The sequence below is a fragment of the Schistocerca gregaria genome, chromosome X (genome assembly GCF_023897955.1).
Source record: "Schistocerca gregaria isolate iqSchGreg1 chromosome X, iqSchGreg1.2, whole genome shotgun sequence".
NCBI classification, from domain to species: domain Eukaryota; kingdom Metazoa; phylum Arthropoda; class Insecta; order Orthoptera; family Acrididae; genus Schistocerca; species Schistocerca gregaria.
Genome location: NC_064931.1, coordinates 667211732 through 667235679, shown reverse-complemented (window position 1 = coordinate 667235679; position 23948 = coordinate 667211732). Strand labels below are relative to the sequence as shown.

General features: G+C 44.0%; 1 protein-coding gene across 6 annotated transcripts in view; it reads left to right on the top strand.

Moving 5' to 3' along the window:
* Window positions 1-23948, top strand: part of LOC126299171 (serine/threonine-protein kinase NIM1-like) — a 511818-nt gene that overhangs the window by 478900 nt on the left and 8970 nt on the right. For all 6 annotated transcript variants that reach the window (XM_049990932.1, XM_049990937.1, XM_049990936.1 and 3 more), the window contains 2 exons: window positions 11989-12097; window positions 19070-19312. In XM_049990932.1, the coding sequence (XP_049846889.1) occupies window positions 11989-12097; window positions 19070-19312 (352 nt within the window). The remainder of the gene's footprint in view (window positions 1-11988; window positions 12098-19069; window positions 19313-23948) is intronic.

Sequence of the window (23948 nt, the reverse complement as noted above, 5' to 3'; positions counted from 1 at the left end):
ACGTTGAATGCAAAATTACGAACATCGTTTATGGTAAATCCAAAAAACCTGTTATTCAAATAAGAGGAAGTGGTCTGTGAGAACCTTTTCCGTCTCAGACGTAAAAGTTGATTTTCTTTCGAATGACTTAACTTCATCTGTGTTCGTGTTTTACTGTCATCGTATATGTTTACTGTAGCTTTGGGTATACTAAATACACGAGCACACTCATTAAGTTCATTGTCACAATTACCGTATGATGTCACAGAGACTTTCAGCTCATCTTCTACCCCTTTCCTGTACATTCTCATTTTTGACATCTTGAAATCCTAAAACCATTATCCCTGTTATTACTTACTCTATATTACTAACTACAATTTTTATGAGCGTCTTCTAAAAGGACTCGATCCAGATTAGGAAACAAGCCAAGGTCTAACTTCGACAATTGGACGCCTCATAAGAAATGACTACACTACAATAACATCCAAAATTAAACTCTAGTTTTAAGATGTCTACTCATCAACTAAGGAAATGCAGTTACGAACAATTTGTCCGATAATTCATTTACTTACTCGTACATAATACAGAAGCTAAGATTTGTACCACAATGGCTATAACAATAACGCAGAGAATACAGCAGTGACAATTATTCTAGCTTCAGTGCCTACAGTCGACTAACCGCTGGGCCACGCGAACTTGACAACATTTCTAGCACGTAGAGCCAACTTGAAGATTTAAGTTACAAATACATCGCGAAATACGAGGGTGGTCCCGCTTGCGCAAGATCCAGCTTCGGGGACTCTTCCCTGTATTTCATCAAGAACACGGCCTCCCTTGTTGTCCTACCGTTTACTACTTCTACAAATCCTCACCGTCCCATTTCAAGCTTCTATTTTCCTGTCCTTACCTTAGAGCAAGGTTTTTTTTACTATCTTTTAAATCTACACATATTAAAAGTGTATCCACGTTCTTTTTTCTGCTGTCGTAAAGAATGGGGGATTAGAATCTTATATTCTTCTCACACCACTCCCATCCTTGAGACTCGACACTATTAAACATAACAAAGGGGGAAAACCGCGTGGCAGCCACAGTAACATACAATTACTGAGGAAAAAGCAGCCGGTGTAAAACCATACCACACACCTAAAAAACTGATAACTTTTGACCCGTCCTTAAAGAAGAAATGAGAGATGATTGAGGTTTCACGCCGCGTCGGTGATGCTTTCAGTACAGACAGAGCACAGGCTCTGAATGTAACTAGCGATAATCAGCTATAGCCGTTTCGAAGGATTCATTCCGGTATTCATCTTAATCTATTTAGAGTAACATCAGAAATATTGAATCTGAATGCTCGGACAGGAATTGGTATTCCATTCCTCTAAATCGTATTACTACGAAGCTTTATGTCCATTAAGTAATCCCACATTGTTAGTCTACGTGTCTCACAGTCTCTGGTAGAAATGTTGCCTTTTGCCTTTTGTCTGAAACCATGATCCGATCCTTTCCAAGGGCACAGATGACTGAATTGACACACAGTATGGTTCCCTTTAAATTTGTAACTAAGTGAGAATTGATAACAAAAACAATGTGGTATAGTCATATTTCTCGTAAATGTGATTTCTAGTATATAAGTAAAACACAACTTTAGATTATGTCTCAAGATTTTTGTAGAATTGAACAGCAAAATATGATTTCTTCAATAACAATGAAAGTAAACTACTTCATCACTCTCCTTCATATTAGTTACACATTTGGTTTCTACAGCTTGTCTTTAACGCTATTATAAGTATCTTTCACATATTAGACCATTTCTGTTATGTGTACTAATTTATACATTGTATTCCTTTTCTTCTGTGGCCGCGCTACGCTACATCCTTCTTTGGCTTGTAATGACAATTTTGGCTGGATGTTCTTTCCGTTCCTTCCAACAGCCCTCCATTTTAGTTTCTAAGTCAGTTTATTTAGTCAATTAGTTAATTATACAATTACTTTTAAGTTGTTTTCATTATTTTGTGTACATAGCTACACATTAGAATATCAGATTTAGTTACTTCTATTCGTAACTCGGCGATATTTGTTAGAACGTATCAGTCGCTCACGTAAACTGAAGCATGGCATTCGTGGTACACTGTTGGATTTTTATATGTTCTGTTTTTGAGTTCCCTTTGTACTTTACAGCAAATATTACTCAATAAGTAGTTTTGAATGGAAAAATTCGTCAGGAGCGAAATCAGCGTATGGTGTACTGAAAGGCGATTGATAGCACCTCATCTATCTAGGATTCATACAAATAACCGGCTAGATGTTCGCTGTCAACACATGGGGGCTACAGTATTAGAAAATTCTGGCGAAGTGAAAGAAAAACAAGCACATGGTCAAAGCTGATAGTTGTCGCTCAACAGAAACATATAGAATAAACTAAGGCGAAAACATCCAATATTATTTTATTATGGAATCGCCTAGTACTAATTGGAATAAGGAGTAGTCACCAAATACCGAGGAGTATTCATCCAGAGCAATTTGAAGTAGAATTACCTCCTAAATTTTGTCGCGAGGAAGAAAAATGCGAGCCTAACATTCATTGAAAGCTTATTCCACGTGTATACCGAGGGAGCCATGCAGTGCATACCAGTAGATATGGTCATCTTCTTCCTAAATCACCACGGATATCAGACTTGGCTCCTAAGCGTTTTTGTCGTCTTTTCCAAACAGAAACAGCAACTTCCCCTTCAACCTGCTGCATGATAGGCCACACAAGCAAAGCTATATTCTCTACATCATATTTAGATACAATACCTCATATTCTCAGTTGGAAGAAACAAAATTAAATAGCTTTTATTCATCCGAAGGGCAGGTCGTTTAAATATTTCTGTCCGACCGATTCTTGAGAATGCTTCCTTAGCTTGTGGTCCTCACCAAGTTTAACTAATGTAAAACATGTCTGACTGAAACAACGGCCATATCATTAGTCCGTAGTTGTTAAGTAACCTTGCAAGCGTCACAGAAATTTCCAGCAATCTCCAGTCGGAGACGCTATAGCAAAGGCGTGTAACATCACGTAAAGACTTATTCTTCATGACGAAAGCGTTCACGGGAGAACAGCCGGGTGTTAGTGTCCAAACGGCACAATATTTCGGTAAGCCATCACGCTGCCACCACAGGCAAACTAACGAACTGACCGCCGAAGTGGCGGCGCCGGGCTTATATATCCTTCCTCCCTGCAGATGTTCCCAATGCGGTCCACGCCCAGACACGAAGCGTCCAGTATCCGTTCCGTTCGCGGTCCGCGCCCAGGGGCGCGTGCCGGCTGCATCTTCTTAGTATCTCTGCCTGTTCTCGAAGTCAGTTCGTGGCGGGATGTCTCTTTCTCCTTTTAATAAGATTCAAAGCGGGTTCCCAGGCCTTACTAAGGACGTAACTGCTATCTCGATTAATCAGCTGTTCCAGTACTCGAATTTCGATACATTCTTTAGTGACACAGTCTCAATATTTGGACGTCTGTGTCAGAACATTCGTCTGGTCGTAATTCATTCTACGTAATTCCGAGAGACAATGTTCAGCGATCGCCGACTTGTTAGGCTGCTGTAGTCTGGTGTGTCGTTAATGTTCTTGGCAACGATTTTCGATTGTAAGCACCGTTTGACCTATGTAAGTCAAGCCACAGCCGCAGGGTATCTGGTAGACTCCCGATTTCCGTAGCCATAGATCGTCCTTGACATTACCAAGCAGTGCTTGTGTCTTAGTTGGTGGGTGGAAGACAGTCTTCACCTAAAGTTTTTGAAGAATTCAACCTATCTTCCCGATAAAGCGCCACTGAACGGAATAAATGCTACGCACCCATCCTGTTGACTGTCCTCTTCTGTTTCCTCCGACAGGAGTTCCATGCAATGAAATCTTTTTGTATTTTACGGACCAGAGTTCGTACTGATTGACATGTACAAGTACGACTCAACAACAACAACGCCCCTCACGCCCCACCACTTTCCTCGTTCCGCCCCAGAGCTTCAGTTTCGTCAGCACCCCCTCTGGCATTGATGCTGACGCTAAAGTAAGAGAATTTCGGGCTTGATTGAGATTGCTCGCGAAAGGCAAAGGTCTCGAGTTCGAGTCTCGGTCCGGCACACAGTTTTAATCTGCCAGGAAGTTTCAATTTCGGGCTTGCATGGAGCAGAAGTGGCTGTCGTTATTCCCCTATGTCATCTTCTGTTGCAGCAGCATCTAACTTCTTAAATCAGTTAATGTCTAGAAGGCAAACAGTGAACATAAGCCTGAGACAGCAACTATAATTGTCCATTGTCACAAGGAATGTTGGAAAAAACAAAACAAAAAATATATCCCTGCTTAGCAAGAGTGACAGGATAAAAGTGCAGAGTATCTAAGTAGTTAACATTAGATATTCAGTACTGAGGATAAAAAGTGAAGCATGGAAGAGGCCCATCGTGCTACAAAGTTGCTACAAAAGCAGAGAGAACTTCATCTCAGATTTAAGCAAGTAAAATCCTTTCCATAAACCCTCGTCGCCAGTTTTGAGGAGGTCGAATTGCCACTATTGTTGCTGCGGTAGGCCGAGTTTGTGAGTTACTGAAACGGCTTTTGGTGCATTACACCGCTAAGACACTGCCACTATTACACAGCTATGCCCCACGATCAGGTAACAGGACAGGGGAGAGAAGGTTCTACAACACTCCAACAAATAAGTAACAAAGTCACACAAATGAGTTAGAAAGGTTTATTTATCTTTGTGACTTGTTGAATAATGAAGACTGCAACACTGCATACAATATAGCACAAAAGAGGCCCTCAATGGCTAATTGCAAATAATAGTGCATAGCAAATGTAATTTACAATATCTGTCTCTTCTCTTCTAAGAGTTCACTAAACGACGTTCATTGTCTAAGTCAGCCCTGGACGATGATCTATAACCAAGTGGGTGAGAGTTGCTCTTCTATCTTCCGAGTACGCTTCTATCCGTTGTCGTCCGGTCATTGGCGGATTGTACTCGGCCGGCAATCAGCTGAGACCAAGTCGGTATCTTCATCCTCAGCGCCGCCCGTGAAGCTAGTGGAACTCGCACCAGCTCTCATCTTTGCGCCTGTTGTGCTTTTTCCCTGGCTGTCTTCTTCGGACAACACAGCAATCCTAGTACGCAAAAAAAAGCCGAATGAAGCCAAAATGAGCGTAAGGAGAGCAATTCCAGAAGTATCGGACCAATTTCAAAGGAAAATTTTGCCCAATACATTAAATGTAGTTGCAAATATGAACTACCATCAACCGTATAATTGGACGGAGACAATGAAAATTTGTGCCGGATCGGGACTCGAGGGGTTGATCTGGTGTTGCGACTTTCCTATAGACATGGTAAGGCGGGCGGTCGTCTTACTACACTCCTAGAAATTGAAATAAGAACACCGTGAATTCATTGTCCCAGGAAGGGGAAACTTTATTGACACATTCCTGGGGTCAGATACATCACATGATCACACTGACAGAACCACAGGCACATAGACACAGGCAACAGAGCATGCACCATGTCGGCACTAGTACAGTGTATATCCACCTTTCGCAGCAATGCAGGGTGCTATTCTCCCATGGAGACGATCGTAGAGATGCTGGATGTAGTCCTGTGGAACGGCTTGCCGTGCCATTTCCACCTGGCGCCTCAGTTGGACCAGCATTCGTGCTGGACGTGCAGACCGCGTAATACGACGCTTCATCCAGTGCCAAACATGCTCAATGGGGGACAGATCCGGAGATCTTGCTGGCCAGGGTAGTTGACATCATTGGCACCAAGGCAGAAGTGACTCTCATCGCTGAAGACGACACGTCTCCATTCGTCCCTCCATTCACGCCTGTCGCGACACCACTGGAGGCAGGCTGCACGATGTTGGGGAGTGAGCGGAAGACGGCCTAACGGTGTGCGGGACCGTAGCCCAGCTTCATGGAGACGGTTGCGAATGGTCCTCGCCGATGCCCCAGGAGCAACAGTGTCCCTAATTTGCTGGGAAGTGGCGGTGCAGTCCCCAACGGCACTGCGTCGGATCCTACGGTCTTGGCGTGCATCCGTGCGTCCCTGCGGTCCGGTCCCAGGTCGACGGGCACGTGCACCTTCCGCCGACCACTGGCGACAACATCGATGTACTGTGGAGACCTCACGCCCCACGTGTTGAGCAAGTCCGTCAACTGCACATACGGTTCACGTCCACGCTGTCGCGGCATGTTACCAGTGTTAAAGGCTGCGATGGAGCTCCGTATGCCACGGCAAACTGGCTGACACTGACGGCGGCGGTGCACAAATGCTGCGCAGCTAGCGCCATTCGACGGCCAACACCGCGGTTCCTGGTGTGTCCGCTGTGCCGTGCGTGTGATCATTGCTTGTACAGCCCTCTCGCAGTGTCCGGAGCAAGTTTGGTGGGTCTGACACACAGGTGCCAATGTGTTCTTTTTTCCATTTCCAGGAGTGTATTTGGTTAAACGAATACGACTCACGACCAGGCCCAAACTTCCATATAACGTCAACCACGACATACAGAACACAAAGACTTCCATATGCTGTGATTGATGACATGGAACTTTGGGTTTAGCCGTGAATGGCGCTCTCATAACCAAATGGCAAGGCGACCGCCCTCGATAAGCGGGAAATCCGGGTTAGAGTCCCGCTCGGGTACAAATATTCTCTGTTGTCGTTCCATTAATACGTCTGATGCGGTCCATATTCGCAACTGAGAATATATTTCATGTACTTCAGGACGGTTGTAATCGTGGCAGTGCATGTCGGAAGAAACTTTACATCGTAATTCGGAATAACACAGGCACTGCAATATCGAACTTTGCCAAACGATCTCATTAAAAACCCTAAGACGTTTCAGTTTCACATACTGTCAGTAAGCAAATAGAAATCTCTAGTCAGTCATTTAGCGACAGAAAGATAATACTGAATTTGGTCTTCTGAAGATCTTTTATCGGAAAAGTTTGTAATAAGGTGCCTCCCTTCACTCATCGCCGAACGTGTCTAAACATTCATGGTGGTGTCTGTTTGTTCTATATCGTGTCTCCCTACCACTTTCGCACAACGTCGCTCTGAGTGTTTTTTTTTTTTAAGGGAATTGACTAGTTTGAACCTGGGACCTGTTGCTGGTAAGTAGGCGCCAGACCACACATGACATGTAGAATTCAGAAGAGTTCAGTGAAACTAGCGATGATATAACCAAATACTAAATGATCTCAGCGTCAGCTCCACTGCACTCCCTGTAAAAGAATCTTAATACTAAAGGGTTCAAGGCTTTCCTATTTTTAGTTAGCTGGTAAAATAACGTCGGAAAAGCAGTTAAGTTTGTCATTGGAAATTTTATTCTACTCACAAAACATTGTTTATAAATTGCACTATTGATAAAAGGAAGTGTTTTAATACAGGATGGTAAAAACCAACTTCGTTCAACAAAAATGTGAACTAATATTCCCTGTGTGGGTTTCCAAGTTCTACAATCGATCGAAGGATGACCTATGTCATATCACATCTATAATCTAGGTTTAATTTAAGTTTCACAAAAGAGAAAACTATCAAAATGGTCTACAATGACCCTCAATCATCTTTAATTACTTATCTAACATGTCATAAATTACAGTTGCTGATGTAGCTTCTCAATAACTACATAACAGAAAAATCATCGCGTTTCAAATTTTTACTTCAAGTGGCAAATGTGAACACCATGAGCTTTAATTGACGATCGACCCTAGTATTACGCAAAAAGGGGGTGTAACAGATGAGACTTCTGCAGTTCTGAGTGAAGCCTTATGCGCTCAAAAATGCGGCATCGCGTGCGTTCATTACCTTGTCGGTGTTTAAACAGCGTCAGGGCGGCAGCGGCCGGCGCAGCAGCCATCCTGCTCGCCGTCTCGGAACTAACTCCCTGTAAACTTCTCCTTACTATAATTTACCGAATTTGGTTTAAAAAAACTATCTGGCTGTGTTTTCATCTGACCATCCAGGGTCTCAATGTTAACCTTAAGCTCCGACTACAAAAATTCTGTCTATCCAATGAGAAACGTTGTACTTTTCGTGGTGGGGCAATGTTTTTAAAGTTTGCAACGTAAGAGAGACGCGAAAAAGTCTCACGCTAAAACCTGCAGCTGCTGTGGTCCTTTTAGCGTTATTGTAAGATCTATACTGTTCTTCTGGAGGGCTCTATCTTTTAATGTGGGCTGGGGGGTGGTCCTAATGTAACAGACACGCAAAAGAGTCTCATGCTAAAATTTGCGGGTGGTAGTGGCCCTTTTTGTGTTATCGTAAGATCTATACTGTTTTTCTGGAGGGCTCTAGCTTTTAACATGGGCTGGGGGGTGGTCCTTGACGTAACAGAGACGCGAAAAAGTCTCACGCTAAAACGTGCGGGTGGTAGTCTTAGAGGTATGCTAGCGACGTGGGTGTCCAGTCCGTCCCTTACCATAGGGCCTTCTAGCTTAACACGGTTCTGCTCTCCGCTTCTGTTCTCGTTTCTCCCCTCGGAACTGCGTCGGTCTCACGGTGGGAAGGTAAGACATGCATTTAGGCATTCTTGTGTTAGTCTGTGGTATTCCATTTGCTCACTCGTTACTCGTATTACTTTGGTTAATTTAATGTCGCGATTTATTCGGATCTATGTGACATACTACTGGATTTGCTTATCATGTCAGGGTTTTCATGGAAGGTATTGGATTTGTCTGACACCTTACACGTGGAAATTACAAATTTGTAGGTAAGCGATCGCAGAATAGAAAATCAACTGAAAATACTCTACAGTGGAAAGGCCGACTGAAAACATTCAGCCAGCCGTTGTGGCCGAGCGGTTCTAGGTGCTTCATTCCGGAACCAGGCGGCTGCTACGGTCGCAGGTTCGAATCCTGCCTCGGGCATGGATGTGTGTGATGTCCTTAAGTCAGTTAGGTTTACTTAGTTCAAAGTCTAGGGGACTGATGACATCAGATGTTAATTCCCATAATGCTTAGATCCATTTGCGCCATTTGAGAACATGGGCAGATTATTTCTGTTTTGAAGAAGGGTCGTCGGACACTTGTGTATTATTATAGGTCTGCCTCGCCGACGTGAATCTGTTGTGGAATGGTGGGCATGTTTTATTTCGTTCACGCACTATAGCGTTTTCGAAGAAAGAAAGTTACCACTATAAAAATCAAACTCGATTTCAGATACAGAGATTTTGCGAAACTCAGCTCACTTTGTACGTGAATGAGATACAGAGTGTCGTAAACAAAGGTGCCCAGATTAATGCATTACTCCTCGAGTTCCAAAAGACATTCAATACGTTTCCATACTGCCATCTAGTGAAAAAAATTCAAACATATTGAATATCTGATCAGATTTCCGACTAGATATTGGACTTCTTACAGATAGAAGTCAATACGCATTTCTTAAAACACCGAAATTGACAGATGTAAAGGAAACTTCGGGAGTATCCCAAAGGAGTGTCACAGGTCCGATCCCGTTTGTAGTTTATATTAATTATTTAGTGGATAAACTCGGAGATTCGGTGAGGATAATGACGAATGATGCTGTTGTCTATAGGAAGGTTGCAACACAAGATCGATCGAAATGCAAAACGTTTGGTACAGGAACTGGTAGCTGTCCTTGAACATAAATAAATTTAACCTATTGTGGCAAAAATGGATAAAGAGGTCCACTACTGTTCGATTAAATTATTGATGAGATATCACTGTAAATAGTAACCACCGTAAATAGTTACCATCGTAAAATACCTACGAGTAACCATTGGGAACGACCAAAAGTAGAATGACCACATAAACAATTTGTACGAAAAGCACATACCAGGATGAGTCAATTTAAGAAACATAATTCATACATTAAAGGAGTAGATTAGATGTTAAACAGATTTCTGAGTACTGTTTATCACTCTGGGACCATTAGAATTAATGGGAAAGAGAGAGGAGATACAACGAAGAGCGGCGCGTTTCCTCGCGGAATCGTTTAGTAAGCACAAGAGCATTACGTTGATGCCCAACAAACTATAGTGAAAGACGCTACGAGGGAAGCGTTGTGCGTCATAGAAAGATTTACAGTTGAAATTTCGGGACAACGTTCCAAGAAGTGTTGGGCAATATATTACTTCCTCCCACATACGTCTCGCAAAATGACCAAGACGTGAGCTTTACTATCATCCTTCCCACGTGCTATTCGGTAGTGCAACGTGGGTAAACATATTGGTGCCAGAAGATGACTGCGGAGTATGGATGTACTCGTAGATGTACACGTAGTAAGGGCTCAAATTTTGATGTCAACACTACGTACCTTCCGCCAAACATAACGTGCCTCGTCTTCGCTTACAAATTCACAGGTAAAATGTTTCGCTAAGGATTGTAAGTCGCTTCGCTGTGTCATTCATTTGCTCATACGTTTATGTTTTACGTTCCATAACAACCCTGTCAGAAAATAAATAAAATTCACTTTTCCGTAAGTATGTCAATTATTACTGTTTGTTATGTGCACATATGAGCGAGAACATTATGAGCACCGACCTACATCGATATAAACCCGTTCAGGCTATAACAGCGTCTCCTGCCGAGGAATGACTGCTAGTCAGATACACGCTCGGTGCATTTAGTATGTGAGCGTGCTCTTCGTGTGTGGAATGAGGAGTGCGCGCGATCTATCTGTATTTGACCGATGGCAGATTGCGATGGCCCGGGGCTCGGCATGAGCATTCGGAAACTGCACGACTTGTTGGGTGTTAGAGGAATGGAATGCTGTTGCGAAACGAGACGAAGCCAAGGTGAAACGACGTCCAAACGTCGTCGGGTTGGACGGTCACCCCTCATTACAGATGTTGGACGTCGTAGGTTGGGCGGACTGCTAAAACAAGACATGCGGCGAACTGTGACAGACCTAACGCCAGACTATAATGCTTGACAGAGCACAAGTGTGCCTGAACACACAGTGCACCGAACACTCCTAACGATGGGCCTACTCAGCAGACGACACATCAATGTGCCCACGTTAACACCACGACATCGGCACCTACGACTGAAATGGGCGGGTGACCATTGGCACTGGACGTTGGAGCAGTGGCAGAGCGTTGTATGGTCTGATGAATCCCGATACCTTCTTCACCATGCTTATGGGTGGGCGCGAATCGTCGTCTTCCAGGGGAACAGCTCTTTGACACTTGTACTGCGCGGCGGAGACAAAATGGCGGCGCATCCATTGTGCTCTGGAGAACATTCACGTGGGCATCCTTTGGTTCAGGGGAGCTCGTGCAAGGCACCACGACGGCGAAGAAATATCGTACACTGGCTGTAGACTACGTACACCCCTTCATGACGATCATGTCAGGAGTGTAATGGAGTGGTTCAAGGAACATAGTGTCGAGGTCCAGTTGAAGTGCTGGTCTCCTAACTTGCCAGATCTGAACCCAATCGAACACATTCGGGACATGATTCAATGTGGCGTCAGAGATATTAGACCCCTCCCTGGAATCTACGGGAATTAGGTGACTTGTGTATGGAGATGTGTTGCAAACTCTCTCCAGCGACCTACCAAGGCATCATTATTTCCATGCCACGACGCGTCGCCGTTGTTATCTGTGCGAAATATGAACATACCGGCCAGTGGTAGGTGGTCATAATGTTCCAGCTGATCAGTGTAAATCACTAATTTTCAATAAAATCCTTTAATTTTCCACCCAAATTTATTTTAATGTTGTCACAGTTTACTTCAAATTAACTGCTAATTCTGCTACAAAATAAAAGTCACCTCATTTTCCAGCAGTAAATGGAGTAGGTGTTTCCGAAATCATTTTTTTCTTTCTGTAACTTGCAAGTTCTCCAGTGTAAAGTTACCAGCTGTATGTCAAATATTGTGAGTCACAGAAAACGCAACGAAGAGTCTGCATCAGCTATCTCTATATGTCTTCAGTCTTTTGACTACTTGCTCTGAAAGTCTGAATATCATGATGGTACTGAAGTCCTTCTAGGAAAAATAATGCGCTGTGTGTTTCATTTCAGCATGATAACAACTTTATTCATCGAGATATCAAAGCGGAAAACGTGTTCTTCTCATCACCGGGAGTTGTAAAATTGGGGGATTTCGGCTTCAGCACTCAGCTTACTGCAGGCAAGTAAAAAACATGTTTCACTTTCTTACATATACTTCACTATTTCACGCACATTTAATAAGTAGTTCCATGTTTCACTTCAAAACACTACAGTACTAATCACATATTTATAGAATTAATTGTATAGATACTTTATAATGACAAAGATATAAAGCCCGTGTGTCTTAGGGAAAGCCACAATTTTCCATACAAACAGCTCCACAATGGTCCAATGAGAGACCTGCATTTCAAATTCTTTTGAAGAAAGCAACGGGGTTTGACCAGATTAAAATTTCTTCATGAATAATTACAGAACATTTCTGAAGGAGCTTATGTGTGACTCTCTTTAACTTTATTAATCCTCGTTATTGAAGCTGCTATTTCGCTGACATGGAAATCTTTCTTTTTCAGATTTTGGGAGTAGATACAAGGTAAAGTCTATACCAGTAATTACAGTAATACTAGGGTAATAACCCTCATGACTTTTATTAAACCGACTAATTCAAAAATAAGAAGGAAACTTAATAATCTATGGTGTAATAAAAAGCGAATAAAGTAAGAAATATTTTACTGGAAACAGTATTCCGTGGACGTGCAATGAAATTGTTAGGTTTGACGGCTGTGTATCGTTATTTGAAGTTATGAGATACTGTCATTTATTATTTTTTTCGTAACGCCTTAGGATTTTTCCACCGCGTAAAACAGTACAATTCTGTTCATGATTTGGAACTACCCTTGCAACAATTCAAAGCTTGGGAACTGATTCAAACCTGTCCAACGCTCCTTCTCTGCTTTGTTAATCACGATATCTCTAATCTGCCACTACGAGTGTTTCATGAACGTGTTGAGGTATTTTCTATAAGACTGTGAGCATTTATTGTACTATGTAACAAATGAAGACTGTCCAGTGTAGATGTTACTGGGAGAAGTCTCAGGAATGGCGGCCCCTATTTCCATAGTCACTCGGAAGAACGAACTCTTCTCCACCGGTAACAAAACCGAAAGAGAAACAAAGATATATTAAATTTTGGCCATTCACTATCGCTTTGAAAGACGTGGCTTTAAGAAAATAGTAAAAGAACACTAGATATTTTAGTCACACTCATTTTTGTTTGACCCACTCTGATAGGTATAACATTCTAGACGTCGATATGGAATCGTGACAAACCTGCGACGGAACGTAACGTTCCATTGACAGCAGTTTCATGATAGACAATTTTTTCTGCTCCTTAATATTTATGTATGTAAGTGACTAGACACTGAAAGCCTATTAACCAACGAGAATAAAAGTCTATTCGTAAGTGAGAACCTTCTAAACAATATCTAGCAAATATACAAACTGTGGAACTAAAGGTGAAAGGGGTAGCTTATTATATACTACATGTGTTGCTTATGCGTACCGGTACGTGCAGCAACACGTAAGAAATTCATATTCTGACACGAGGATGGAAAAATATCGTTACTAACCGCACAGCAGAAGCGGTAGATATTATTCCAATATTCTATATATTTAGATTTTTGTAATATCCACTTCTTTTGAGTTTTATTAAATATTTTGTGTGTTATTGTATAAAGTCATTTGCATAAGCTACCTTACTTTCTTACAATTGTTAATGTAAATTCCTGATGTAAAGACGCATTCTTTTTGAATCGTGTAGGAACACGCAAAAACTTCCGTAATTATTTCAGATCATTACTAAGAGTTACTAATGATATATCATTTTATTCTACTAATTTGTTAAAATAAGTATCACTTTACATGGAAACGTATCCATTATAGAAAAAATATATATTTTTGTCATTTATAGTACACAGGTTTTACGACCACGTCCTATGGCTTATCCAGTATAGAGACTTCCCATAGGAAGCAGAAATAAAATTTCGATTGAAGTATTCCGTCTGATAACACAAGATAAGTCGTAACTGAGTCCTTAGTTACTGCTTTTCATATATCCAGTATCAGTAATATCACTGACTGAAGAATGTTCGGAAATGTCGTTCAATTTTGTCTAAAGGAAGAAACCAGACTGCACTAGCAGCAGCAGATATCTGTTAGCTGTAACTTGGTTCCGGTGCGTAAATATCAATTACACAAGGTTAGCACCACGAGCGTATCTGTCGTTGAGCTCAAGAACAACGTGACAAAATGCGATGACTCCACTCACTCGCTTAACAACTTTTCGCTTTTAACCTCATATGGGCCATCAGCAGCAGTAAACAGATAAATAAGCAGAGAGCATAATGGTTTGATACTATCCACCAAGTCAGTAAAGGGCAGTTTCAAGTGGAGCTTGAATCATATTTATTAATATTAATGGCTATTTTGATAACCACCTCAATTAAAGGGGCCCGCGTTGGCTTTTGGAAATTAGAGGACGGTTAAATTCTGTTAACGGACGGTGCGCCAATATTTTTTTGGCAAGGAGTTAATGATTAATAGGGTGCTCCCACCTACGTATAGTGCGAAGCTCACCCAAATTTATATCATTGTGATTAGTTTCACACACTACTGAAGTGAACATTATTGTTTTTACATTTCACCTGAGTACTTAGCTGCGGAGGCAGGCATTCTTATTAATATAAGGGCTTGATTACTTCAGGCGTAACTGGACGTTAGTGAGGTACACCTGTGACGAACTGTCAGCGATACTTGGTCTATGTGATGTCGCCGTTGACTGAGCACCGACCAGCCACCGTGTCATCCTCTAGCAGTGACGTCATTTGGATGCGGTGTTACACAGGATGGGATTGGTACACCGCTCACCCCACAATTGTCAGCTTCCCAGATCTGGGAGCCACTACTTCTCACTCAAATAGCTCCTCATATAGCAACACGAGGCTGAGACCACTCCGTTCCAGTCCTGATACGAGGGATAAATCGCTCTCAGTACCAGGAGCCGAACCCGGGTTCTAAGCATAACTGGAAGAAGAAAAGAAGGAACATTGTGTTTAAGGTCCCGTCGACATCGAGGTCAAGAGAAGGCGCAATAGCACGGATTTGGTCCCAAACTGGGAAGGAAATCGGGCGTTCTCTTTCAAAGGAACCACGCCAGCATTTGCCTGGAACGATTTAGGGAAATTATGGAAAATCTAAATATGGATACCCGGATGCGACTTTGAACCGTCTTCCTCCCGAATGCGAGTCCAGTGCAAACAACTGCGCTACCTCGCTCCGTTCCGCATAACAGTCAGAAACGCTGAGCCTTAGCTGAGGAGGAAGAGAGTCCTATAAACACAAAGTCAAAATATAACTCACACCAGGAGGCTACTGCTGTCAAAAATAAGTCACAGTTCTTGTAACTGACTGGCACATACGCAACCATTTCACTGCCATGATGTAAGTTAACGGTGTAGGGTAGCAGTGCAGACAGGTACGAGTTCTACACCACAGCGCTCCAAAGCGACCAGTGTATTCTCTTGAGATGGTGGCTAATATTTTGTTCCCTTAGCATACTTGAATTCTTTTCCTTCCGAATGAAAGTGAGGAGCCACCGACCGATAGGCTTTTGAGGTGAAAACCTTTCCACTCTTAACAAAATTTTACGAACTATCTTTAGTTTCTAAAACTTGCAATAACTGCAGAACTTGGTTAAGCAACCTGCTTATTAGAGTTGTAAAACTACCGAAGGTTACCGCAGTCATCGTAAGTAAGCGTAGACTAAAGTTGTTTTCCTAGTATCTTAGGTCAGTTAAGGTCGTTCCCGCATTACCTATACGTTAGAGGTATTGCATGCCTATCGGACGTTACCTCATATCGTTCGCTACCAGTGTCTTACTAGATTCCCCTAAAAACCGGAAGCGGTGAACCCCCTAGGTACTTAGTAAGGATATACAAAGGGCCGGGTAACCTACGGAACATTTTTGTTTTGTATTGTTATCCTCCAGTATGTTCCTTAATAGTAAGTAGTATTTTCAGTAAAATTGGAACTGTTAATGCTTAATTCAGGTTTTATTGGAAAACTGTTGACCTGTAGCGTGAAACAGAGGTATGTTGTGGTAAAAATTAAAAATACAACTATACAGATTTATCACATAGCGCTAGAAAACGCAATATCGTCAACAAAAGGCAAAATAAAAAATTTCTAAACAAAAATGCATCAGATATCGCTTCAATACTTCGTCCAACTTCTACAGGGTGAACATTAGCAAAATCAATAAAGTACATGGACAGATTCCTGACTGGAAATGGAGAAATAAATGATCTGTGAACATGTGTCCGAAAATGCGTCGTTTTCAAGGTAGATGGCGCTGACGAGTGGCAATTCCTCTATCCATGTGCTGTGTGTTCCTTATGTGTTCCGTGTGTGATTGACGCAACCTACTGTAAGCATCAGAACAGTCCGGGATTCATGTCGAGAACAAGCCACGAGAGCGTTTGTGTACCGCCAAGCAGATGGAGACGGTCGAGAGGTGGCATGGCTATACAAAAACAAGTACCCTCACAGACACCAAACACATCACACAACATTTCAAGCCATTTTTCGGCGTGTGTGTGATCATTGGTCCTTTCACACAGACGATCGTGCGTGGAGGCGGTGGACTGTGCGTATACTACACTCCTGGAAATTGAAATAAGAACACCGTGAATTCATTGTCCCAGGAAGGGGAAACTTTATTGACACATTCCTGGGGTCAGATACATCACATGATCACACTGACAGAACCGCAGACACATAGACACAGGCAACAGAGCATGCACAATGTCGGCACTAGTACAGTGTATATCCACCTTTCGCAGCAATGCAGGCTGCTATTCTCCCATGGAGACGATCGTAGAGATGCTGGATGTAGTCCTGTGGAACGGCTTGCCATGCCATTTCCACCTGGCGCCTCAGTTGGACCAGCGTTCGTGCTGGACGTGCAGACAGCGTGAGACGACGCTTCATCCAGTCCCAAACATGCTCAATGGAGGACAGATCCGGAGATCTTGCTGGCCAGGGTAGTTGACTTACACCTTCTAGAGCACGTTGGGTGGCACGGGATTCATGCGGACGTGCATTGTCCTGTTGGAACAGCAAGTTCCCTTGCCGGTCTAGGAATGGTAGAACGATGGGTTCGATGACGCTTTGGATGTACCGTGCACTATTCAGTGTCCCCTCGACGATCACCAGAGGTGTACGGCCAGTGTAGGAGATCGCTCCCCACACCATGATGCCGGGTGGAGGCGGTCTGCACGATGTTGGGGCGTGAGCGGAAGACGGCCTAACGGTGTGCGGGACCGTAGCCCAGCTTCATGGAGACGGTTGCGAATGGTCCTTGCCGATACCCCAGGAGCAACAGTGTCCCTAATTTGCTGGGAAGTGGCGGTGCGGTCCCCTACGGCACTGCGTAGGATCCTACGGCCTTGGCGTGCATCCGTGCGTCGCCGCGGTCCGGTCCCAGGTCGACGGGCACGTGCACCTTCCGCCGACCACTGGCGACAACATCGATGTACTGTGGAGACCTCACGCCCCACGTGTTGAGCAATTCGGCGGTACGTCCACCCGGCCTCCCGCATGCCCACTATACGCCCTCGCTCAAAGTCCGTCAACTGCACATACGGTTCACGTCCACGCTGTCGCGGCATGCTACCAGTGTTAAAGACTGCGATGGAGCTCCTTATGCCACGGCAAACTGGCTGACACTGACGGCGGCGGTGCACAAATGCTGCGCAGCTAGCGCCATTCGACGGCCAACACCGCGGTTCCTGGTGTGTCCGCTGTGCCGAGCGTGTGATCATTGCTTGTACAGCCCTCTGGCAGTGTCCGGAGCAAGTATGGTGGGTCTGACACACCGGTGTCAATGTGTTCTTTTTTCCATTTCCAGGAGTGTAGATATGGAGGACTGGTTTCTACAGGACACTGAGACGAACCCTAGTACAAGTTCCAGGCAAGTGGCCTGCCAACGTGGTGTGAGCCAAAGTGCGATTATGTGTATCGTACACCATAACCGATACTACCCCTATCACCTGCAACGAGTGCAAAGTTTCTCAGCAGCGGATTTCGCTCTACAGGAAGGATTTTGTCGACGGTTTTTGCAACAGGCCATCATAATTATGGTATATTTGTCATCAGTCCTCTTCACTCGTGAAGCAGTCTTTACCAGAATTGGTACCATCAATCTGCATAGTCGTCAACTGTGGGCTACAGACAATCCTCTGTGAGTGGTTGAGTCTTCTCCTGAGCATCGGTTCAGCATCGGCGTGTGGGCAGGGATTCTTGCGACCACATACTTGGACCAGTTATTATTCCACAACGCGTCGACGGAGGAACGTACCTGATCTTCCTGCGGAATACTCTGTCTGGGCTGCTGGACAATGTGCCTTTGACAGTACTATAGGTTATGTGGTTTCTGGATGACGGAGCACCATCGCACTTCCGCATTACAGTTCGACGACACCTCGTCATCATCTTCCTGGTACGTTGCATAGGACGCGGAGGCCCTTTAGCATGGCTTGTTGGAGTACTGGACATACTCGTAATCCCTCTGGAGTTTTATCTATGGGGGCATCTGAAAAGCCTTGCGTATGCTGAACCTGTTCTTGAAATACTGACCCTTCAACAGCGTGATAACGACGACTGTGACACTATTCGGAGAGATCCCAGAACGTACGAAAGAGTGCATCAGTCCATTATGCGACGTGTGGACGAGTGCAGTGCATTCCATGGATACCATTTTGAACATCTGTTCTTACGAGAATGCGATGCAGCTCTGTAGTGTGTTCCGGGACGATTTGTTGTCATTGCACGCGCACCGTCTACTTCCGAACACATGTTTATTGGACCTTTGTTCCTCCATTTCGAGTTATATGGAAGTATGAATTTACCATATGGATTGAAAGACAGAGGGAGTAAAACAACCGAGTGAATAAGAAAAACAAAGGATAACGTCGGCTCCCAGATTCTCTCTTACACATTCATTTGATTTTTACGAATGCTACCAATCCTACCGGCAATCCTCACACATACTACGTCATTTATGCAGCGTGCAACTCTACGATTTATGTTTGACAGGCCGAGAGCAGCAGCTGACGACTTTTTGCGGATCACCACCATACGCGGCGCCGGAGCTGTTCCGCGATGAGTCGTACGTGGGCGCGCCCGTCGATACGTGGGCGCTCGGCGTGCTGCTGTTCTTCATGGTGACGGGGCAGATGCCTTTCAAGGCGCACACCGTCGCTGCGCTCAAGAAGCAGATACTCGACTGTAACTACAGCGTGCCGCCGTTCGTCTCACCGGCCTGCAAGCAGCTCATAGGTAACTAACTGCACACTGTTAGTAGGGCAAAGCCGTTCCCACTCGAATGTCTCAACAGCAGCAGGCAACTCACAGATAACGAACTACACACAGTTAGTATGTATGGAAAAGCCGTTCCCAGTCTTCCCAGTCGCACATCTCACAGCCTGCAAGCAGCTCATAGGTAAGTAACTAAACACTGTTAGTAGGGCAAAGCCATACGCAGCCGCACGCCTCACCAGCCTGCAAGCAACTCACAGGTAACTAACTATACAATGTTAGTAGGGCAAAGCCGCTCCCAGTCGCTAGGTGACGCTACTATCACCTGTATGGGTTTATATCGACAGTAGGTCGGTAGCCATAATGTTCTGTCTGATCAGTGTATACTGCATAGGGTTAATTGTACCTCCGGATTGCAGAAGACGACTCCACTACGCCACAATACATACACAAAATACACACACATTAGTGGATGGAGCATCTCTCCAATTTTTGAACTCTCGCTACAGGTCCTCTGTATGGGAATCGCTTGTGCTACACTAAACGTCAATATGTGAACACAGTTCACTGCTTTTGATGTTGCTGCTGCTGCTGCCCTGGGAGGCACAATGACAGCATCCAGTTCTGAAAATCTGCTCACTGACTTGCCTTTATGCAGGCGAGAACTAGTTTTATGTGGCAAAATGGAGCGCATCATTTGTCTGTATGTTCTGACACTTTTGCCTCACAGTAACACGATTCGGAAATTGGAAAGATGCTATGTCCACTGATGAGTGTCATTTTTCCGTATGTCTCTTAGTTTTCGCGAAATCATGTACTGAAACGTTAGAGGTACCCTGAACTGAGAAACACAAGTCCTAGACATAGCTATTCAACACTGAGGCAACGTCTCTAAGGTTATCGCTAGTTTGGTTCCATCGAAGAATATAATCGAACATGGGTATCTTGCCACGTCTACACGCACCATTCCATAAAATACATTGTAAGTAAATAAATAAATTAAAAAAATAAAGACGCGACGCGAAGGAATTATCCGAATGGGATGGAATGCGGTAGATCTGATGTACAAGAACAGACAAACAAATTATTAAATTCCAGAAAAAGATGACGAAATTTTCAAGAGAAATACCTTCACGAATTGGGCAAGTCAACAACGCTTACCTCCACCTCTGGCCCTTATGTAAGCAGCTGTATGGATTAGCACTGATTAACAGAGTTTTTGGATGTCCTCATGAGAAACACCAGCCAAATTCTGTCGAATTGGTGCGTCAGATTTTCAAAATCGCGCGCCGGTTGGAGGGCACTGTCCACAACGATCCAAACGTCCTCAATTGGGGAGAGATCCGACGATCTTGTTGGCAACAAAATGAAGCTCAGTTCGAAGTGTGACTCATCACTGAAGGCCATCCTGCTCCAGTCAATGAGATTTCAGGCTAAAGACGTGTCTGGAGAAGCTGCGGGCAGCGGTAGGCTACCAACATGACTCCCATCCGCCATAAGCCCAAAAGCCAGAAGTGATGGTCTTAGGTGCCATTTCTTTTCATAGCAGAACCCCCTTGGTTGTTATCCGCAGCATCCTTACAGCACAGCGGTAACTCGACGATTTTCTGCGCCCAGTTTTTGGCCCTTTAGGCCAAACCAAGTAGGGCTTACATTTCAGCAATATAATGCCCGCCCGCTCAGGGCGAGGGTTTCTATTGCTTGTTTAAGAGCTTGCCAAACTCTGCCTTGGCCAACAAGGTCGCAGGATCCCTCCCAAATCGAGAAGGTTTAGAACAGCGTGGACAGTGCCCTTCCAACCAGTTCGGAATTTCGACGATCTGACGCGCCAGTTGGACCGAATGTGACAGACATCACTCAGGAGGACATCCGTCACCTCCATTAATCAATGCCAAGCCGAATAACTGCTTGCATAAGGGACAGAGTTGGATCAACGCGTTACTGACATGCTCAAGTTGTTAAGCGCTTTCTCGTGAATAAATCATCCAATTTTTATGAAATTTGATATTTGCTTGTGTGTACATGTACATCACGTCCTTCGTAGCACACATTTTTTACGAGGTATATTAAAAAAATTCCAGAACTTTGTCCACAAATTTTGTCTACGCTTGCCTTTTACTTTTGTCCATGGTCTTCTTCGAAATACTCTCCTCTAAAATTGATACCCCGCTTCCAAAGCCGTTTCCACTTCCGAAAGCAGTCTTGATACGCCTCTTGCTGGATCAGACGAAACGCCGTCTGCGAATTTCCTTTTATCTAGTATGTAGTTGCAAATATTCGTCCTTTCAACGGGGTTTGCTGCATTGGAAATGCAAAGGAAAGATCGCAGGGCCAGGTCTGTAGAGTACGGACGATGAGGCAGCACAGTGATTTCGTATTTTGTGCAATAGTCACGCACCAACAGGGATGAATAAGCAAGAGCGTTGCCGTGATACAGGAGCCATAAATTGTCTCCCCACATTTCAGGCCGTCTCCTTCTGACATTTACCGCAGGCGTCGCAACACGTCCTGATAGTACCATCGAGTAACAGTCTCTACCTGTGTCATGAATTCATGATGATCTAACGCTTCAAAGTCAAAGAAAACTATCAGCATGGCTTTCACATTTGACCTGACGAGTCTTTTTTGGTCTTGGAGAAACTATCCCGACCCATTGTGAAGACCGCACTTTGGTCTCAGCATCATAACCGTAGAGCCACGTCTCATCACCAGTTATGGTCCTCTTAAGGAACATCTCGTTGTCCTGTGCACGATCCAAAAGCTCTTCACAGATCGCTAGGTGAAGATCTTTCTGGTCTTTACTCATGAGTGGTTGGAGGAACTTGGCAGTGACATGATGCATTCCAATATTCTTTGTCTGGATTTCATGACATGATCGACTGAAATGTTATATTTTTCTGCAATCTCTCGGACATTCAGTCTTCGATTGGCTCCCACAATTTTGTTGATGTTCCTGACATGAACGTCGTCTGTAGACGACCTGAACGACGGTCATCTAAAGTTCCGTCCAGCCATTTTTAAACGTTGTGAACCATTCTTAGCACCGAGTACGGCTTAAACAGTCATCACCGTACGCTTTCCGCTTCCTTTGGTGCGTCTCTAAGGTTTTCTTGAGTTTCACGCGAAATTTAATGTAGACGCCTTGCTCCTCTAACTCTGCGATCTTTAAATTCGCAAACTGTGTGACACAACGTTCTACTCAATACAGCACTGATAAAATACAACGATGAAACTTCCGGCAGTTACACATTAAACACAGGTGTGTGCAGCGATAAGAGCCACATTACGCTCCGCTACACCATTGGTGCGAAATTACGAATGTTCCGGAATTTTTTGAAAACACCTCGTAGTATTTATTTTCAGCACAGTGAAACTTACAGCGAATCATGTGTTTATTATAACCAATCGTGTTAAGCTTGTACTGTTCAAGATTTCTCATTTGAAAGCGAGTAGCCACTCGCCACACACGAGACATAATTAAAGAAATGGTGCTACAACTTGAATTACCTTGTGGAAAAAGAGGGTTTCAAACTGACGCCGTTCGGCCCTCCAGATGTAGGTTTTCTAGGCGAGAGACCGTTGAACGCTTACTTTCCTCCTTTTACAAATTGATTACTGCGTGGGACAACCAGTCACCGTACAGTATTACGAGGGTCGGTCAAAAAGTAATGCCTCCCATTTTTTTTTCTACTTAAAAAAATTAAGTTAAGTGAAAAATTGGAATTTGGCGCCATTCCTCAAACCTTCTTCTGCAATCCACTGCAGTAGTAACTTTCTGTGTCAACAGGTGGCAGCACAGCAGAAGTTTGTAAGATGGCCGACATCGATGTTCGTTTGAGACAGCGTTGTGTGATTGAATTCTTGAATGCAGAAGGTGAAACGCCCATACGCATTCATGAAAGACTGAAGAAGGTGTATGGTGTTGTGACAGTGGATGTCAGCACTGTTAGACGATGGGTTCGTTGTTGTAAGGAAGCTGAAGGGCAAACACCGTTGACTGACGAAAAGCGGAGCGGCAGGCCGGTGAGTGCAGTGACTCCACACAACATTCAGCAAGTTGATGACATCATTCGTGGTGACCGTCGGGTGACTGCAGATGAAGTGTGTCGCATTATTTCTCTTAGTAAAGGCAGTGTGATCACGATTATTAAACAATTGGGGTACTCAAAAGTTTGTGCACGGTGGGTTCCAAGAATGTTAACCGATCAGAACAAAAAGGCAAGGAAAACAATAGCCAACACTTGCAGCGCTTCCGTTTGGAGGGAGATGAGTTTCTGAAAAAAATTGTGACCGGGGACGAAACATGGGTGCATTTTTTTGAACCCGAATCAAAGAGGCAGTCAATGGAGTGGCGTCACACAAGCTCGCCGAGGAAGAAAAAATTCAAAACTGTGCGATCGGCAGGGAAAGTTATGGCAACAGTTTTCTGGGATACAGAGGGTGTGATTCTGGTTGTTTTTTTGGAGCAGGGATGCACAATAAATTCTGTTCAATACGTCACAACCCTCAAAAAACTTAAAGCACGTCTTCAGCGAGTTCGCCCAACAAAATCAATGGCAGATGTTCTTCTTTTGCATGACAATGCAAGACCACACACCAGTCGTCACACCTCTGACGAGATTGTCAAAATTGGATGGGAAGTTTTGCCTCATCCCCC